The sequence below is a fragment of the Rhinoderma darwinii genome, chromosome 5 (genome assembly GCF_050947455.1).
Source record: "Rhinoderma darwinii isolate aRhiDar2 chromosome 5, aRhiDar2.hap1, whole genome shotgun sequence".
NCBI classification, from domain to species: Eukaryota; Metazoa; Chordata; class Amphibia; order Anura; family Rhinodermatidae; genus Rhinoderma; species Rhinoderma darwinii.
The window spans coordinates 253749483-253770312 of record NC_134691.1 but is presented as its reverse complement, the minus strand read 5'-3'; the positions used below and the strand labels follow the sequence as shown (position 1 = coordinate 253770312).

Below are 20830 nucleotides of genomic sequence, written 5' to 3'. Positions count from 1 at the left end.
CAGGAAATATGGTCAGATAACCCTGGGGTCCTTGAATGGACCCGGGGCTGTCTGCCCATACCACGTATAGCCATTCATCGCGTCACAGGGATTTCCTGTGACGCGATCAAAGGGGAGACCTCTTCTCACTATTGCTTTGAATGCCGCGATCAGATTTGATCACGGCGTTCAAGAGGTTAACGGCGGAAGAGAAGAGGTTTCTCTGCTGTTAGAGCGGGGCTGCGGCCGTGTATTACAGCCGTTGCCCTGCTCATCGTGGCGCGCGGACACTGGCTTTCACACAGGATGAGAATACTCGTCCTAATGCGCGGCGCTCGGGACGAGTATTCTCACCCTGTGTCGGCAACCAGTTAAAGAGAATCTGTCACCTCTCCTGACATTTGATTTATTTCTATTTTAGTATATAATTGTATACCCCATGAAATAACAATTCTAGAAATCTACGTTGTGCCAATCCTCTGTTATGCCTTCTGAAAATTTATGAATAAATTGACAAATGGATGTTACCATTCCGCTTATCAAAGTGGTATGTCCCTACACAGTCTCACTCTGTCAGCACTTATTGGACAATGTCATATGGTGTAGGGATACCCCCCTCAATTGGTAATGCCCAGTGGTCAATTTATTCATATATTTCTAGGAGGAATAACAGAAGAATAACACTACATAGACTTCGAAGAATAGATGCTCCAGAATTGTTATTTCATGGAGAATACAAATATTTACTACAATAGACATGGCAGGAGAGGCGACACATCCTATTTAACTCCATAATGATCGCCCATCGTCTTTAGAGGGCAGGCGGTGCAGGTACTTCGTCTACAACGACATCTTTTGGCGTCGCTGTAGATGAGGCTGATGAGCGCTCCTGTGGGCGCTCATCCTCTAAGCAGGAGCTGTAACTTACAGCTCCTGATCTTAGAGCAGCCTGCTAAATATAGCTGTGGTGGGAAAACATTCCAACCCCAGCTGTTCAACCCTTTGATCGCCACAATCCCTGACCGTGGCAAGATCAAAGGGGAATCCTCTTTTCGATCTCGTCATCGGAAACCCGGTGACGTGATCAAAGATAGGGGAATCCCTCTGCAGTCAGCCCTGGGGACCTAGAAAGGACTCCTGGGCTGTCTGTTCAGTTTGCCTGCTGTTAGGGTACACTATGTGTTTCCCTATCAGAAGCCTGTGTCATAGTAGAATGACACAGTATAATGTATTAGTAGACAGGAGTATGCTAATACATTATAAGTAAAAAATAAATCTGTAAGTAAAGTTATCCCTTAATGCAGTGGTCCCCAAACTTTTTTGCACCGAGGACCAGTTTGATGCAAGAAAATGTTTCCAGGGACCGGCGGGGCGGGGGTTAGAGTCAGTTCACACATTGAGTAAATACGGCGTATACCTTTTATTATGCTGCGGAAAATCTGCAGCATAATACAGTAGCAGCAAAGTGGATGAGATAAAACAAATCTCATCCACACTCTGCGTAAATACTGAGTGGAAAAACCGCTGAGAAATTGACCTGCGGTGCAGAATTTTATTCTGCAGCAAGTCAATTGTATTTGCATAAACGCTACTTATTTGTTGCGGGTTTTCCCCATTGCATAAAATGGGGAGGTAAAATCCACAACAAACAGCAGCATGGGAGTAGCTAAAGGCTCATGGGCCCTGATGCAAGAATTCAGCTTGAGCCTCCCTACCCCTCCCCAACACCACCAGACCCCTGCCCACACCTATGCCCAGCCACCTTGCCCAACAGTCCCCATGGATGCCCCACAGTATATCTCCCCCATAACTGCCTCCACGGTATAATGGCCTCCATAGCTTCCCCCACACAGTATAATACCCCCCATAGCTGCCCCCACAGTATAATGCTGCCCATAGCTGCCTCCATACAATATAATGCTTCCCATAGCTGCCCCCTCAGAGTATAATGCCCCCCATAGCTGCCCCCTCACAGTATAATGCCCCCATAGCTGCCCCCACAGTATAATGCTGCCCATAGCTGCCTCCATAGTATAATTCCCCCACAGCTGCCTCGACGGTATAATGCCACCATAGCTTCTCCCACACAGTGTAATGCCCCCATAATATAATGCTCCCCATAGCTGCCCCCCTCACAGTATAATGCCCCCATTGTATAATGCCCCCATTGTATAATGCCCCATAGTATAATGCTCCCCATAGCTGCCCCCACATAGTATAATGCTCCCCATAGCTGCCCCCTCACAGTATAATGCCCCCCATAGCTAGCCCCTCACAACATAATGCCCCCATAGCTGCCCCCTCACAGTATAATGCCTCCATAGCTGCCCCCAGAGTATAATGCTGCCCATAGCTGCCCCCATAGTATAATGCTGCCCATAACTGCCCCATTATAATGCCTCCCATACAGTATAAGGCCCCCCTTAGCTGCCCCATACAGTAAAATCCACCATACCAGCCCCCCTCCCATACCTAGCCTATGTGCCTAATAAAAAATAATAACATAATTATCCCCGTTCCCACGACGGGTGGAGGATCCTTCTCCTCCGGTCTGCGCTGTGAATGACTCGGCACAGACAGGCGCGATGACGTCACAACATCGCGCCTGCCTGCGCCGAGTCGCTCACGGCAGAGTGAATGCTGGGGCAAGGAGCCGTCACTCTTGCTCCAGCATTCAATTCAATTGTATCTGCCTCCTAAGGATGCAGATGCAGTTGGAACTGGGACCAGCGGCGGTCACATGGGATGAAACGTCATCCCAGGAGGCCTGCTCAGCAGTTTTCCACAGCGAACATTCCGGGCGAAAAACTGCACCACAGTTTGGAGTGGTTTTTCGCCGGAAATTCCCTGTGACCACCAGGGCGGATACAAGACACTGCGGCCTGGTACCAAATGATCTGCGGCACAGTATTGGTCCGCCGCCCGGTGGTTGGGCCTTAATGGGATTTTTTAAAAAAATAACAAAAAACATAAATAAATAAAAATTACGCAAACAAAAAAGGTCATTATTTTGAATAAAATATATTTTATTGCTCCTACATTACGTAAAAACAAAAATCCTACACATATCAGGTATCTTCATGAGCATATTAAACCTGAAGATTTAATCTAACAGGTTATTTAGCATGAAATGTGAACGGGATAAAAAATAAACAAGAGAAACTATGCAGAGTATCGCTTTTTTCTATATTCACACCGTAAACTACCCCCAAACTGTGAAAAAGAAATACTATTTCTTCTGCATAAAACAAGGCCTCATACAGCCACGTCAATGAAAAAATAAAACAAATTATGGCTGCTGAATGGCAGAGAGGCAAAAACAGAAAAACATAGCGGGTCATGAAGGGGTTAGGGACATTCTGCGAATATTGGGGTTGATCAGGGATACATAGGCTTTTGTTATGGATGTGTAGCCTGCACTTGTGGGAAAAATAATTACTCCACAAAAAGGGTGCACAGTCCTGCTACATGTAAGGATCCTGTACTCCATGTGTAGCGAATGCTGCACAGCATGTCCTGCCCCCAACCCCCAGAGTCATATGAAATATAAGCCTACACGTGACTATAAAATCGGAGGTAGTCTATAAGCCCCATATGATGTATCTAATATGACCGTGTGCACGAGGCTTTAAAAGTAGTAGGGTTTGTCCTGTTTCCAGCATTTCACATTGGTATAGCGCCCCATGACATTATTATGTTGTTGCAACACACACTACTGTACTGGAGCGCAGATGCTGCACTGAAGTCCACACTTCTGTGACAGGGCACAACAATCAAACTCGCACAAGACTGACACAAGTTCCCGATCTCTATAAAGTTTGCTCGTTCCTAGTTACCATATCACGCAGGCAGGGGGCGCGTTTTTCAAACCGAGCACAGAATCTCAATACGCGCTATTAGGGAATGAACTCCGCCCAGGTAATGCCGCTCCCGACAGGCAAAGCGGTGGCGGCGCACGCGCGTCAGGTTTCCAAACGCCAGCTGTATAGACCCGGTAATTCCTGTGCTGAGGTCTATGTGTGGTTGCAGCAAAGGTGAGGAGGCCAGTCCAGGGGGCTGGTGATTATACAGACAGAGATGGCATCACGGTGGTCCCTGGAATAGTAGTTTATCTTCTTCCGTCACACAGTATGGGCTAACCCCGGGCCCGACTGCTCAGCCTCCTGCTTTATGGACAGTATATAATGGTTGCGCTGTGGCACGTTCACCAGAGAAGTGTGTGTGTGTATGTATATATATATATATATATATATATATATATATTAGTACGTCATGATGACGGGGTTAAAGGTCACTAATAATATATAGGTGCTGTCAGGTTCAGGCTATACATATTGAGTAATATATAGACGTAGCGCAGCCCGTTGTGATTGTGTTTCCCCCCCCCATTACTGCCCTGTATTCACTTGAGGTTCCATGAATCAATACAAGTACAGCACTATTCTGGTGTAATAGCACCAAAAAATGTTCAATTACAAGCTCAGCTCTACTACATCTGTCATGTCATTCCAGCCGTGTACCATAATGACTGCTCTTACTACAATGGCAGAATCCTAAAACAGTGGGCATAATGGCATGGCATGTATACCCAGCTGTAACCTGCACAGGTAGATGGCACCGCACAAGCAGAGCTGATGTTTTATCTCATGGATTTCTAGTCCTTTACAAGACCCTGTAGATATATTCACACTGCCATATTTTCTGTATTCTTCTTGCAGTAACAGGAGTGGATCTTGTACCATATTCAGTTTCCAAACAAAATCTGGATTTGGAGATGATCCACTATAGATAAATTATTGGTGACATCCGAGCGACATACTTTGACTTGGTCACCACTGAATACTTTCTGCCGTTAAGTCTACCTTTAACCCCTTAGTGACAAGCCTATTTTAGGCCTTAAAGGGGTTGTTCGACATTTAATGACTGTGTTGATGCTTATAATTTATAAATGTAAATACATTTGTAATATACTTACATTTTTGTTTCCAGATCCTGCCGTGGGCTACTTGACGGATGACGTCACTCTCTGCACTGGCTCTGGCCGCTTTGTTGATCTTGAATTATTTTCTGGGTATACTACACATCACTTGTGACGTGCGGTGTATGGGCTGTTCTGTTGTAACTCCCATGTGTGGCCCCTGCTGTTATCTCGAGAACAGCAGGGACCACGAGAACAGCAGTGGCCGCGCATGCGCGTTACAACAGAACAAGCCGATATACACCACGTCACAAGTGACGTGTCGTGTACCCGGCAAAGGATTGAAGATCAACACAGCGGCCAGAGCCAATGCAGAGAGTGACGTCACCCGACATGTACCCCACGGCAAGATCTGGAAACGGGGCCACTTTGGAATAAGTATATTACAAATGTATTTACATTTCTAAATTACAAGCATTAACACAAAGTCATTAAATCTCGGACAACCCCTTTAATGACCAAGCTATTTTTCAAGGACTTGTTTTTTGTGTGACAAGTTTGTATTTTTTAATCTAACCATTTTGGGGTACATAGAATTTATTGATTAACATTTTTTGGGGGGGGGTTAGAAGAAAACTAGCAATTTCGGCACACTTTTGCATCCTAAATTTACGCCGTTTACCGTGCGGTATAAATAACACTAACGTTGTTCAGCGGGTTGTTACGATTGCAACGATACCAAATTCATGTAGATTTTGTATGTTTTACTACTTTTACACAGTAAGGCCTTATTCACACGGGCATGTCCGTATTGCGCGCGCAAAAAACGCTGCGTTTTGCGCGTGCAAAATGTCCGTGTGGCATCAGCATATTATGTGTGATTTTCGCTCAGCCGGCATCATTATGACACTCTGGTTTTTATGTTTACAAACAGAAAAGCACGTGGTGCTTTTCTGTTTTCATTCATTTATTTTACTACTGTAGCGCGCGGCACCCGGAAGTGCGTCCGTGTGTCGTGCGCGATTTGCACGCACCCATTGACTTCAATGGGTGCGTTCTGCTCGAAACACCGCCAAATATAGGACATGTCGTGAATTTTACGCAGCGCACATATGCTGCGTGAAATTCACTGACAGTCTGAACGGCCCCATTCATTAACATAGGTTCGTGCGACGCGCGTGTAAATCACATGTGTAGCACCGAACGTATAACGCGTTCGTGTGAATAAGGCCTTAAAACTTTGTTTTTGTTTTTTTTTAATTATTTGTTTTTGTCTCTCCATGTGTCAAGAGCCATAACTTTTTTTTATTGTTCTGCCGATGCAGTTTTTTGAGGGCTTTTTTATGTAGTGGACGACTTGTAGTTTTTATTGGTACCGTTTTGGAGTAGATGTGACTTTTTGATCCGTTTTTATCACACTTTTTTTTTACGGAGTTCACCGTGTGGGTTAAATGTAATAGCTTTATAGTTGAGGTTGTTACAGACGCGGCGATACCAAATATGTGTAAGGCGGGATTCACACGACCGGGTCGGGTCCGAGCCCGAGTGCCGGCCGGTAAAATCGGCCATTCTGCCCGGCCGGTTTGCATAAAGTTATGCATCCGTGCCGGGCCGGGCAGATCCGGACAGTGACATCAGCGGCAGCTCCTGAAGGGGAATCCCCATGTGTTCGGGGATTCCGCTTCAGGAGTTTCCCCTGATGTCACTGCCCAGATATGGACAGAGACATCAAGCGCTCTGTCCAGGAGCGGAATCCCCGAACACACGGGGATTCCGCTCCTTCAAGGAGCTAAAGTGCGGCTAGCACATAGCAGAGCGGGGAGATACCTCCCCGCTCTGCTATAGTGGCGTCGCTGCAGTAGTAGCAGCCGCAGCAGCTGCTGCTACTAGCGGCGCCATCTAAGGTGTCGCCGAGCCAGGGTGCTTTTAACAAGCAGGGGAAGGGAGCCAGCGCAGCGCTCCCTCCACCTGCTGTACACCCCGGCCCTGCAACACAGTGTGCAGCGATGCCATTCGTCAGAATGGCATCAACTCCTCCTCCTCACATGCACTCTGCGCTGTGAGGAGGAGGAGATAGAGCGCAAGCGCCGGGAAACCCGGCCATCACTCGGAACACATTCCGGTGATGGCCGTGTAATACCCGGCCCCATAGACTTCTATGGGAGCCGGGTGTCCGGGCAAAGATAGAGCACGTCCTATTTTTTGACGGCCGGATTTTCCGGCCGTCAAAAAATCGGTCGTGTGAATAGCCCCATTAGGGGTCTATCATTCCTAATGCAGCCGGGTGCCGGCCGATTTATGAACGGCCGGCACCCGGACGGGAAACCCTGCCGTGTGAATGAGGCCTAACTCTTTTTTACTTTTCTGTTTGTTTTTGTTAATAACAAAAGCATTTTGTAAGGGGAAAAAGTGGGTTTTTAATTTATTTTTTTTCACTTATTTTTTTTCATTAACGTTATTACATTTTATTTTTTTTTTACTAGTCCCACTAGGGGACTTCACTATGCGATCCTTTTATAATACGCTTTACTTTTGTATTTCAGTGTATTCATGCCTGTCCTTGTAAAACGGACAGGCATCTTCTAGGCCTTGCCTCTGGCCTTTATTAGCCCCCCCGACTGCCATAGAAACCACCGACACCCTGCGAACTTATCGCCGGGTGCCGGTGGGGTGAGAGAGGGAGCTCCCTCCCTCTCGCCAAAACCACTCAGATGCGGTGTTCGCTATTGAGCGCCGCATCTGAGCGGTTAAACTGGCAAGATGGATACTAATATCGATCTCGCCATTTGAGCAGGGTTTAACCTCTCCCTGCTCTGTTCATTTATTCCAATGCAGCGCGGTGACAAGGCGTATGCATCACAATAAACCCATTAGTGGCCGCTGTTTTTTTGGATTTTCGTTTTCACTATTTCTCCCCACCGTCCAAAAGTCATAACTTTTTTATTTTTCAGTCATTACTGCAGTGAGGGCTTGCTTTTTGTGGGACGAGTTGTAGTTTTTCACGGCACCGTTTATTGCACCATATAATGTACTGGGAAACTAGAAAGAAATTCTTTGTGGGGTGGAGTAGGAAAAAAAACAGTGATTCCGTTATTCCGGGGTGTAAGCTGTAATACACAGCTGACACCCGCTGCGTATGGAGAGGGCCCAGCGGGTGAGCTCGCTTCAAACATCACCCCCCCCCCCGCACCACAATGTGCTATTACGTAGTGGTGCGCGTAGGGGTTAAGAGTCTGTAAGCAGCTTTGCACCACCCCCAACTGCTGACAGCGCTAGGTAGGTGACATGCAAAGCAGTTTAACCCGTTAGTGACCGGCCCATAGTCTTTTTACGTCGGTCACTAACGGGCCTTATTCCGATGCCATAGACTTTTTACGTTGCGGCATCGGAATAAGTAAACTGAGCAGGGAGCTGTCAAATCTCCCTGCTCTCAGCTGCCAGAGGCAGCTGAGGGCTGGGAGCGTCCCTGCTCTGCCGGGTGAGATTGATATTAGTATCGATCTCACCCGTTTAACCCCTCAGATGCGGTGCTCAATAGCGAGCGCCGCATCTGAGTGGTTTTGGAGAGAGGGAGGGAGCTCCCTCTCATCCCACTGACACCCGGCGATAAGATCGCCGAGTGTCTGTGTCTCCCATGGCAGCCGGGGGCCTAATAAAGGCCCCCAGGTCTGCCTGTAGTGAATGCCTGCTAGATCATGCCGCAGGCATGACCTAGCAGATGCCTGTCCGTTTTAAACGGACAGGCATAATACACTGCAATACAGAAGTATTGCAGTGTATTATAATGGCAATCGCATATTAAAGTCCCCTAGTGGGACTAGTAAAAAAGTAAAAAAATAGTTTAATAAAGTTAATGAAAAAAAAATGAAATACCCACTTTTTCCCCTTACAAACTGCTTTAGTATTAAAAAACCAAAATAAAGTAAAAAAGTTACACATATTTGGTATCGCCGCATCCGTAAAGACCCCGACTATAAATCTATTACATTACTTAACCCGCACGGTGAACGCCGTAAAAAATGAAATAAAAAAAGATGGAAAAATTGCTGTTTTCTGTGAATCCTGACTTTAAAAAAATGTGATTAAAAAGTGATCAAAAAGTCGCATCTACTCCAAAATGGTACCAATAAAAACTACAAGTCGTCCCGCAAAAAAAAAGCCCTCATACAACCGCATCGGCGGAACAATAAAAACGTTACGGCTCTTCAAATATGGAGATACAAAAACAAATAATTTTGTAAAAAAAGCGTTTTTACTGTGTAAAAGTAGTAAAACATACAAAAACTATACAAATTTGGTATCGTTGCAATCGTAACAACCCGCTGAATAAAGTTATTGTGTTATTTATACCACACGGTAAACGGCATAGATTTAGGACGCAAAAAAGAGTGGCGAAATTTCAGATTTTTTTTCTATTCCCCCCCCCCCAAAAAAGTTAATAAAAGTTAATCAATAAATAATATGTACCTCAAAATGGTGCTATTAAAAAATACAACTTGTCCCGCAAAAAAACAAGACCTTACACAGCTATGTCGATGCAAAAATAAAAAAGTTATAGCTCTTGGAATGCGACGATGGAAAAACTTAAAAAATAGCTTGGTCATTAAGGTCCAAAATAGGCTGGTCATTAAGGGGTTAAACATACCTATGTTGATTTTCATAGTCGTAGCATAACGGAGAAAATGTATTTTAATACATCACGCGACGTGATACCAAGTGTTTGCTGGGCGGTCCTTAGCCAATGAAGTGGCCTGAGCTATCCTCCGAAAGCCCTATCCTTTGCTCTTAAATGACGCTGTAGTGGTCCCCTGGGTCATATGACTAATATCCAGCCATTACTCAAGAGCAGACGCTGGGATGGCAAGGGTTCAATAGCTTAACCAGCGCCATCACTTGCGGGTGGCGGCTGTAATACACAGCTGACAACTCGCTGTAACAGCCGGGATCAGAGAGAACTCTCAGCATTGACCATGATATTGAAGTGGTTAGACAGAGGAAGTGTTCTCCCTTTGTCACCCCATCGGCACATGTTCGCAGGGCGCTGATGGGTTGCTATGGTAGCCAGAATCCTAACAATAGCCCCCAGGTCTGCCATACATGCAAGGCGTTTAGGGTCATAGAGTTGTAGCCTAATAGCTTGTTAATTTTACACTGACACACATAATGCATTTCATTGCAATAGAAAAGTTACATGAGCAAACAGAAAGTAAGAGGTTCAAGTCCCATAGTGGGACTAAAAATAAGTGTTAAAGTTTAGTAAACATATACAAGAATATATAAGTAAAATAACCTGAAAGTCCTCTTTTTTTTTTTTTTCTTTTCCCCCTGTACAAAGCACTTTTTATTTTGGAAAAAAGTGTAAAAATAAAAAAAGATACATATTTTGCATCGCCACATTCGTAATGACCTGCACTATAAAATGAAGCTAATATTTATCCCAAATGATGAACGCCGTAAAAGAATACTAAAAACAATGCTGGTCTTTGATAAGTGCGACTCTCAAAAAATGGTACGAATGTTACGCAAAAAAAGCGATTGTAGAATTCTTTTGATGAATCAGAATATTTGAATACAGCAGCACAAAAAATATTTTGAAAAAAAAATTGTTTTTATTGGGCAAAAGTAGAAAAATATAAACTGTATAAATTTTTTATCGCTGTAATTGTAGCGACTCGCAGAATAACATGTTAACTATAGCGCACGGTGAGTCTGTAAAAAAGAACACCCGGAAATCAAAGGGAAAAAAAAGCAGCATTTCTGCCAAACGCCCCCTAAAATTGATAAGTTATATTATTTATTTTATTAATGGTGCCATTTAAAAAAATAAATAAATAAGGCCTTATAAGCTACTATGACGGAAAAATAAAACAGTTATAGCTTTTTACACTGAGATGAAGAAAATCACTGCATCCGTTGGTCCAAAATAGACCGTCGTTAAAGTTTAATTTTGTATATCTAGCTTAATCATTGTATAATTAAAAGTTTGGCAACTTTTAATATGCTTTTGTGATTCAATTACACAATATTTTTTAGGTTTCTGCTTGCAGTCATTGAATAGGAACTTTGTTGCTTACATCCAGAGGCTGAAAACCCATCCTGATCGTGTCCAACTAACAGGTGCGTGGCTAGCCAGGAGAGATCTGATCTACTTGCACACAAGCGTGTTTCGGCTCTATGCAGGAGTTGTATATTTAGAATCGAGTACTGTGGGGGATCTGATCCTGTGCTTGGCTTACAATATACAGCTTGTGTGCATGAGGTTTCAGGCTTTTGTTTGTTGTGCTTCTCATAGCTTGTATATAGGATGACATGGTATATAAGGGGGACGGCACAGATATCTTCATTTCATCTGTTCCACTTTAATATTGAACACACACAAAGAGACATAAACACGTGCAGACACATATATAGACACACACATTGTAACTAGGAATGTGCGATGGATCGAAATTTCAATACCATTTCGATGCTGTTTGCTGGGAAACTGTTCGATACCATCAATTTACGTATTTCGATACTAAGCTGTGCGTCAGCACGGCTTACTATTGAAACACATGAAAAGGGCATGATGCGCGCACCGTACAGCACCTGCAATGTTCTCTTCCGTCAGTGGCCGCCCTGCTCGTCATTCGACCTGGGCGCGTCACAGTAGGAGGGAGGAACGCTCCTCCCTCCTTTCCCACTGACACCAATGATGAACGGAGTCTTCCCTGCTGTTTCCGCTGCCACCAATGATGATGATCTGCTTCTGTGTGTAGGGGTAGGAAGGGAGGAGAATGGCGCAAGTGGCACAGGCAGTGGGTTTGTTGACGTGCCTGTGTCACTCGTACCCCAAATTTGGAATTAGGACCGCGTTGCAGTGTATTCACTGACCGGAAAGCCCCAAGCAGGTATTAGAGCAGAACAAAAGCATAAACTAAAGGCGCTAGTATTTGTTTCAGCCAGCATTGAGGAACATTGGGGTTAATGTGACCCACATTAACCCTAATGTTGCCTTTACTGTTTAATGGGTTTTACCACAAATCACATGAATCCCTTATCCACATAATAGGGGATACGTGTGATTGCTGGGTGTCGGCCTCTGGGACCCCCAGCGATGAGGTGAACGGGGATCGAAAGTCCCCCGAAGTGCTCCATGAGAATGGAGCGTTGGCGAGCATGTTCAGCCAGAGCTCCATTGACTGAGACGAGGGTCCCGGAAGACCCATAGGAATTAATGGAGTGCTGGCCAAGCATGCTCACAAACACTCCAGTCTCATGGAGCACTTCGGGAGACTTTCTGTCTCCATTCTCCTCATCGCTGGGGGTCCAAGTGGCCGACATCCAGCAATCACACACATCCCCTATCCGATTCAATCGAATGAAAATTTTTTGTTCAAAAATGTTTGTGCTTTATTTATTATTGTTGGCAAAGTATCGTTTTGGTATCAGGAATCGCAATACTACATGAAGTATCGGTATCGAAGTTCAAATTCTGGTATCGTGACAACCCTAACTGGAACATATATACACATACAAACACAGAGACTTATATACACAGACACTTACCATCCCTCCCTGCTCCACAGGCTCACAGACTTCTTTCAGGACGGGCTGTGGGCGGAGCTTCATCCTCTGCTCTTGCTTCTCTTTACTTCCTGTGTATGTCCTCTACTCTTAGATAGAGCAGAGCCCAGTGGCGCCCCCTACATGCTGGGAGAGTGCAGCGCGCTGTGCACTCGCACAAGTCGCATGCCCCTAAGGCCGGCCCTGAACGCTCATTCCCAATCATTGCCCTGTGTAAACTGGGCAACGATCAGCCGATGAAAGAATAAACGTTTGTTCATCGGCTGATTGTTTAGTTTATGCAGCACACAATATTATCGTTGTCAGCAGGACATCTCCCTGTGTAAAGGGAGATGTGCTTTCGAAGTGATGGAAATGCATGGGGACGAGCGATCGCAGGAACGATCGCTCGTTCTCTTGCATCACTGATCATAGCTCCTTGTGAAAGGAGCAAACTAGCTTTGTTGCTCTTCTTTGTATTTTTTCCAACTCCAGGGCATCCTTTCTATGAACTGGAGCCCAGAACTGAACTGCATATTCTAGATGAGGCCTCACTCATGCTTTGTAAAGTGGTAATATTACATCCCTGTCCCGCGAGTCCATGCCTCTTTTAATACACGACAATATCTTGCTGGCCTTTGAAGCAGCTGATTGACATTGCATGCTGTTATTTCGTTTATGATTTACAAGTACACCCAGATCCTTCTCAACAAGTGACTCCCCCAGTGTAGCTCCCCCTAGGACATATGTTGGCCGGTGTAAAAAGACCCTTTCGTTACCATTATAGACAAGCGCAATCTAACTAAACTAATAAGGGGCCGTTCACATATATGGGTTGCCCCTGTCAGTTTCCCTCCGGTGTGTTGCAGAACAGCCGGAGGGTAACTGATGCAAGAACGGATCCCATAACTTTCTATAGTATCCGTCGTAGCTCCGTACGGCGATGGACCTGTGCAGGAGCCGGATCCAAATATGTTACCTGCAGTGGTTTTGGCTCTGGCAACCAGGGAGGTCCGGCGCTGTATCCTATCTATTTTAACTGTGGCTGGGTGCTGCCACATCCACCTTCGGTAGCACCTGGCGGGAAGTTGGCCGGGGGCATGTCCCACTGAGTTGAACCAATTCTGAAACAGGGAACCATCCACTCCCTGCCTCAGAATTAGTTCAGAGCAGAGGGAGCTCTTCAGCTCGCCGAGGACTCCCTGGGCACAGTGCTACTTTAAGCGCTGTGCTCGGAGAAGCCCTTGACGTCTCTGTCCATATATGGACGGTGACGTCAGTAGCTACTGATTGATCGGAATCCTTATTGCCGATCTGGCCGGGGATTCTGCTCCTAGAGGAAACCCCTGAGGCTACTGTCCATATATGGACATTGACGTCAGGGACTCCTCCTGGAGCGGAATCCCCGGCCAGAGTCGGCAACTGGGATTTCGCTCAAGGAGTAGCCACAGAGGTCGCTGTCCATGTATGGACATCGGCTTCAGGGGCTCCACCAGGAGGGAAAACCCGGCCACAGCATCGGCAATGCTGTGTCCAGGAATTCCGTTCAGGGAGTAACCCCTGATGTCACTGTCCATATATTACATAGTTACATAGTTAGTACGGCTGAAAAAAGACACATGTCCATCAAGTTCAACCAAGGGACGGGAAAAGGGAAGGAAAGATTTCTACACATAGGAGCTAATATTTTTTTCGTTCTAGGAAATTATCTAACCCTTTTTTAAAGCCATCTACTGTCCCTGCTGTGACCAGCTCCTGCGGTAGGCTATTCCATAGATTCACAGTTCTCACGGTAAAGAAGCCTTGTCGCCTCTGCAGCTTAAACCTTTTTTTCTCCAGACGGAGGGAGTGCCCCCTTGTTTTTTGAGGGGGTTTTACAAGGAACAGGATTTCACCATATTTTTTGTATGTGCCATTAATATATTTATATAAGTTAATCATGTCCCCCCTTAGTCGTCTTTTTTCAAGGCTAAATAGGTTTAATTCTTTCAATCTTTCCTCATAATTTAAATTCTCCAGGCCCCTAATTAGTTTCGTTGCTCTTCTTTGTATTTTTTCCAACTCCAGGGCATCCTTTCTATGAACTGGAGCCCAGAACTGAACTGCATATTCTAGATGAGGCCTCACTAATGCTTTGTAAAGTGGCAATATTACATCCCTGTCCCGTGAGTCCATGCCTCTTTTTTAATACACTACAATATCCTGCTGGCCTTTGAAGCAGCTGATTGACACTGCATGCTGTTATTGAGTTTATGATTTACAAGAACACCCAGATCCTTCTCAACAAGTGAATCCCCCAGTGTAGCGCCCCCTAGGACATATGATGCATGCAGGTTGTTGGTACCCAGATGCATAACTTTACATTTATCTACATTAAACTTCATCTGCCAAGTGGACGCCCAAACACTTAGTTTGTTTAAATCTGCCTGCAATTCATGAACATCTTCCATAGACTGAACTATATTACATAGCTTGGTGTCATCTGCAAAAATAGAAATAGTGCTATTAATCCCATCTTCTATATCATTAATAAATAAATATTGACAGTCCTCAAGGGCTCCTCCTGGAGGGAATCCCCGTCCACAGCGTCGGCAATGCTGTGGCCGGGTATTCGTCTGCTAGAGGGAGCTTCAGTGGCACTATCTACAGGGCAAGGCTATAATCAGTGGGGGTGGCGCTTTCTACAGGGGGGCGTTGTGTGGCGCCACCTACAGTGGGCGTTGTGGCGCCACCTACAGTGGGCGTTGTGTGGCGCCACCTACAGTGGGCGTTGTGTGGCGCCACCTACAGTGGGCGTTGTGTGGCGCCACCTACAGTGGGCGTTGTGTGGCGCCACCTACAGTGGGCGTTGTGTGGCACCATGTGGGTGTTGTGTGGCGCCATCTACAGGTTGGCTGTGTGACAAATCTACAGATGGCACTGCGGCATTATCTACAGGGGGCGCCGTGTGACGCCACCTACAGGGGGCGCCGTGTGACGCCACCTGCAGGGGGCGCCGTGTGACGCCACCTGCAGGGGGCGCCGTGTGACTCCACCTACAGGGGGCGCCGTGTGACTCCACCTACAGGGGGCGCCGTGTGACTCCACCTACAGGGGGCGCCGTGTGACTCCACCTACAGGGGGCGCCGTGTGATATCTAGAGGGCACTGCGGCATTATCTACAGGGGGCACGTTCATTATCTACACATGAAATTCATATATTTTTTTAAAATGTGTCAAAAACGGAAGACACAGAACGGATACAAAACAGATGCGAAATGGCCGTCAAAAACGGTCCTAGACGGTCGTTTTCAACGGCCGCTACCTGAACCCAGTTGTGTGAATAGAAACCGCAATCCCTGTGTGGGGTGGGTAGGAGATGCGGGGTGTTATTGGGTAGCTGTGAAGGCGCCAAAAGCTAGCTACCTTAAGTTGCATCAGTTTTGTATTCTTTTCGTGTTTTCCGTTATTGAAAAATTTCTAAAAGCAGATGAATTTCATGTGTACATAATGAAAACGTGCCCTCTGTAGAGAATGCTGCAGTGCACTCTGTATGTAGTTCCACACACCCCCTGTAGATAATGCCACAGTTCCCTCTTTAGATAGTGCCACACACCACCTGTAGACAAAGAAACGGTACCCTCTGTATATAGTGCCACACACCATTCTATAGATAATGCTGCAGTGCCATGCCCCCTGCAGATAGCGCCACGCCGCCCCCTGCAGATAACGCCACGCCAGCTCCCTCTGCTCCTCTGGTCTGAACTAATTCTAGAGCAGGGAACTGATGGTTCCCTGCTTCAGAATTGGGTTCAACTGTATGTGCGTCCTGAGGACACACATACAGTTGACAGCGGGACATACCCCCGGCCGCCTTCCCGCTGGGTGCTGCTGGAAGGTGGATGCGGCAGCACCCGGCTTTCATCCGGCCACAGTTAAAATAGATAGGATACGGCGCCGGACCCAAAAAATCTGCAGGTAACTTTTTGGGATCCGGCTCCTGCTCAGGTCTAGCGCCGTAAGGAGCCACAACTGTCGTCTCCTGTGCCAGGACAGATCCCATAGAAAGCTATAGGATCCGTTCTAGCGTCTAGCTGTTCTGCAACACGCCGCAGGAAAACTGACAGAAGAAACAGACATGTGAACGGCCCCTTAGGGTGCAATTACACGTGGCGTGTTTGCATTGTAAACTGTACAGTGTGCAGTAGGAAAAATATTCCGCAAATCAAACAGATCTCTCCATGTCTTGCGTTGTAGAATATTTTTTCCATTGGTTTACATTGTAAGGTTTTCCGCAGCGTATTTTTACGGCCACTGGAGTTCCAGAGCCTTAGCCATGGCTTTGTAACTCTTTCCAGACTGGTAGATTTTAATGACTTTGTTTTGCATCTGTATCTGAATTTCTTTAGAAGGTCGCATCATGTGCTGCTTTTTGAGACCTAGCCTGCCTCACATTGCCAGACAGGTCCTTTTTGAATTGATTTATTAGATTCAACAGGTCTGGCAGTAATCCTGTCTGGGTGTGAATTAGAATTTCAGTAAAAAGATGTAATACCGCACATTGCTTTTTGTTTTTTTTAACATCGGAAGCCTATCTCCTAAAGTTTAGCTCTGACAGACATTGCGAATGCACTGTAAAAAGGGCCTTACTGGGGATGCTATGGCTTCTGCAGTTCAACGTATAAAGTTTATAATGTATCCGAAAGAAGGTCTTTAGGATCTTTTGGGGGAGATGTTGAGTAAAAAAATCTCAAATGAAATGGGTCCCGTTCTGACGTTCCGTCTGAGGTTTCCGTCAGAACGGGACCGTTTCCATTACCATTGATTTCAATAGTGACGGATCCGCTGCCCATGGTTTCAGTTTTTGTCTGTTGTGCACCGGACCCGTCGTTTTGCCGGAAGCAATAGCGTAGTCGACTACGGGACCGAAACGCAGATGTGAACTAAGCCTTACCTCAACCAGAAACCCTGCAAACGTTAGATAGATATATAGATATATATATATATATATATCTATCAAAATGAATATAATAGAATGACCAATACTAAAAATTGAATGAAAGTAAAGAAAACTATAGCCTCTAAAACAGCTCTTGATAAAATTTTATTGAAATCGGTTAAAAATCATCCCCAGAGTGAACAGTTGTAACTGTGGTTTGAACATACCCTGTGGCCTTCAAAAAAAATAGTGAAATTTAAGACATCAAGACCTTAAAGAGGCTCTGTCACCCGATTATAAATGCCCCATCTCCTACATAATCTGATCGGCGCTGGAATGTATATAACAGTGGTTTTTATTTTGAAAAACGATCATTTTTTAGCAAGTTATGAGCAATTTTAGATTTAGTTTCTTAAAGTGATTGGTCAGCCTCACACACTTCTTTACAACACCCACTTGGTCAAAAGTATAAACACGCCCAGTTGGGCATTAAGAAACTAATTAGCATAAATCTAAAATTGCTCATAACTTCCTCAAAAATGATCGTTTTTCAAAATAAAAACCACTGCTGTTATCTACATTACAGCGCAGATCAGATTATGTAGGAGATAGGACACTTATAATCTGGTGACAGAGCCTCTTTAAAACACCCACGGTCATAAAAATGTTAATCCTTTTATCTTCTTTTTAGGAATTATGCTGCCGACATGTCTGTGGAATCTATGCTTTGTGATCGTGTAGCAATTGCCAAAGAACTAATAAAGAGAGCAGAAGTTCTCTTGAAGTCTCGAGCTGGAGGAGTTGAAGGTGGAGCAAAACTATGCAGCAAACTGAGGGCAGAACTAAAATTCTTACAAAAAGTGGAGGCTGGTAAAGTAGCAATTAAGGAGTCTCACTTAAAAAGCACTAATCTCACTCACCTACAAGCCATTATCGAGTCCGCCGAGAGTCTAGAAGATGTGGTCAGTGTACTCCATGTCTTCAGCTACAGTGACCATATTGGTGAGAAGCAAACACTAGTGGTTGATGTGGTTGCCAATGGCGGCCACACGTGGGTAAAAGCCATAGGAAGAAAGGCAGAGGCTCTTCATAATATATGGATTGGTCGTGGCCAATACGGTGACAAAAGCATCATTGAACAAGCAGAGGATTACCTGCAAGCAAGCCGCCAGCAGCCTGTGCAGTATAGCAGTCCACATATTATATTTGCTTTCTACAACAGTGTCTCTAATCCTATGGCTGAGAAGCTAAAACAGATGGGGATATCTGTGCGGGGAGATATTGTTGCTGTTCACTCGTCTGTGGAGATTGTTCAAGAAGAAAATGATTCAAGCGGTAGTGGATCAGATGATGAGAGTGATGATGGCTCAGAGCTTCTTCATATTGGCAAAGTAGATAGGGAAAATATAGTGGCCAGTGTGGCTTTTCCTAGAGAGATAAAGGTTGAAGTCTGCAACCGGGTGAACTTGGACATCACAACATTAATTACTTACGTATCTGCTCTTAGTCATGGGGGCTGCCATTTTATTTTTAAAGAGAAAGTTTTGACAGAGCAGGCAACACAAGAAAGGCAAGAGAAAGTATTACCTCTGCTGGACTCCTTTATGGAGGGCAAGGAGCTCTTTGCCTGTGAATGTGCTGTGAGGGACTTCCAGTCCATATTGGAGACTTTAGGAGGACCACATGAGAAGGAAAGAGCGGTTTTGCTTATACAGAGAATTAATGTAGTGCCTGATCAACCTTGTGAGCGTGCCTTAAAACTTGCTGCCAGCTCCAAAATTAACAGCCGTTCGATCTCCATATTTGGGACTGGGGATGCGTTAAGGGCAATCACAATGACTGCTAATAGTGGCTTTGTAAGAGCAGCCAATAACCAGGGAGTTAAATTCAGTGTGTTTATTCACCAACCTCGAGCGCTTACCGAGAGCAAAGAGTCTTCTGCCACTCCTATACCAAAGAATAACATGGCTTCTGTCCTGCTCTGACCTCAGGCATTGTTTCTATGTCAGGATCTCATTAGCCGGTTTGTCTTATTCATAAGAGGAAATTCCTAAAGTTCTGTTAACGGATCCCACAATGTGGCTTCAGAAACGTATCGTGTGCAGAAACATGTTCAATAAATAAGCTGAAGCTATGCACTTAATCACACTTGGTTTTGTAGTGTTTTACATTTCTTATAGGAGAATTCTGTGGTACTCGTTTTTGTCGATGAAGCTTATTCCTTATATGAAGAGAAGTTATTCTTGGTTTTGGACAAGAGCAGCATCACACTTATCCATGGGCTACGTTTGGTATTGCATTTCATCCCCATTTAACCCCTTAGTGACCAGCCCATTTTAGGCCCTAATGACCAAGCTATTTTATTTGTTTTTCTATAGTCGCGTTCAAAGAGCTATAACTTTTTTTTATTTTTTCGTCTACATAGCTGTATGAGGACTTGTTTTTTGCGCGATTAGTTGTACTTTTTAATAGCAACATTTTAGGGTACATATCATTTTTTTATTAACTTTTTTTGGGGGGATTATAAAAAAAACTTGAAATTCCACCATTGTTCTATGCGTTTTTAAATTGACGCAGTTCACTGTGCGACGTAAATAACATGTTCCCTTTATTCTATGGGTCGGTACGATTACGGCGATACCACATGTGTAGAGGTTTTTTATGTTTTACAACTTTTGCACAATAAAAACACTTTTTGTTTTTGCATCGTCTCTTTCCAAGAGCCGTAACTTTTTTATTTTTCCATCAATGTAGTGATTTTTTTGGGCTTCTTTTCTGCGGGACGAGACGTAGTTTTGATTGGTACTGTTTTTGGGTGCATGGGACTTATTGATTCATTTTTATTATGACTTTTTAGGGGGGCAATGAAAAAAAAATTGCAATTTCGCCATTGTTTTTCGCGTTTTGTTTTTTTACGGTGTTCACCTTGCGGTTTAAATTACATATTAACTTTATTATTGTCATTACGGTCGCGGCGATACCATATGTGTACTTTTATTTTTTACACTATTACTAAATAAAACCACTTTTTATGGAAAAAAATGGTTTTATTTATTTTTTTACTGTCATTTTTATTAATAATCTTTATTTCACATTTATTATTTATTTCACTAGTCCCACTAGGGGACTTTACTGTGCGATCTTCAAATCGCTGCTATAATGCTTTGGTATACTTCATATACCAGAGCATTATTGCCTGTCAGTGTAAATCTGACAGGCAATCTGTTAGGATGTGCCTCCGGCGCGTCCTAACAGGCATATGTCCAGGGCAGACCTGGGGGCTTTTATCAAGCCCCCGGCTGCCATGACACCCCATCGGAGACCTGCGATTGCATTTGTGGGCCGCCGATGGGTGACCGAGGGAGCGCATCTCCCTCTGTAAACAAGTTAAATGGCGTGGTCGCTATTGGCGGCGTTAAACGGCCGCGATCGAAGTAAACTTCGATCGCGGGTGTTGGAGCAGGAGGGGG

The 20830-nt window shown here is 44.9% G+C and overlaps 1 protein-coding gene across 3 annotated transcripts; it reads left to right on the top strand.

Moving 5' to 3' along the window:
* The first annotated feature begins 3925 nt into the window (after positions 1 to 3925).
* C5H7orf25 (chromosome 5 C7orf25 homolog) lies at positions 3926 to 19503 on the top strand. Of its 3 annotated transcripts, none has more exons than XM_075828579.1 (3): positions 3926 to 4013; positions 10931 to 11014; positions 18052 to 19503. In XM_075828579.1, exon 3 carries the CDS (start codon positions 18068 to 18070, stop codon positions 19343 to 19345), a length of 1278 nt encoding a protein of 425 aa, XP_075684694.1. In that variant the 5' UTR covers positions 3926 to 4013; positions 10931 to 11014; positions 18052 to 18067; the 3' UTR covers positions 19346 to 19503. The 3 variants fall into 3 exon arrangements, with proteins under 3 accessions (XP_075684694.1, XP_075684696.1, XP_075684695.1); XM_075828580.1 differs by lacking the exon at positions 3926 to 4013 and adding an exon at positions 4050 to 4204; XM_075828581.1 differs by lacking the exon at positions 10931 to 11014 and having other exon boundaries at positions 3951 to 4013.
* Positions 19504 to 20830: the final 1327 nt, after the last annotated feature.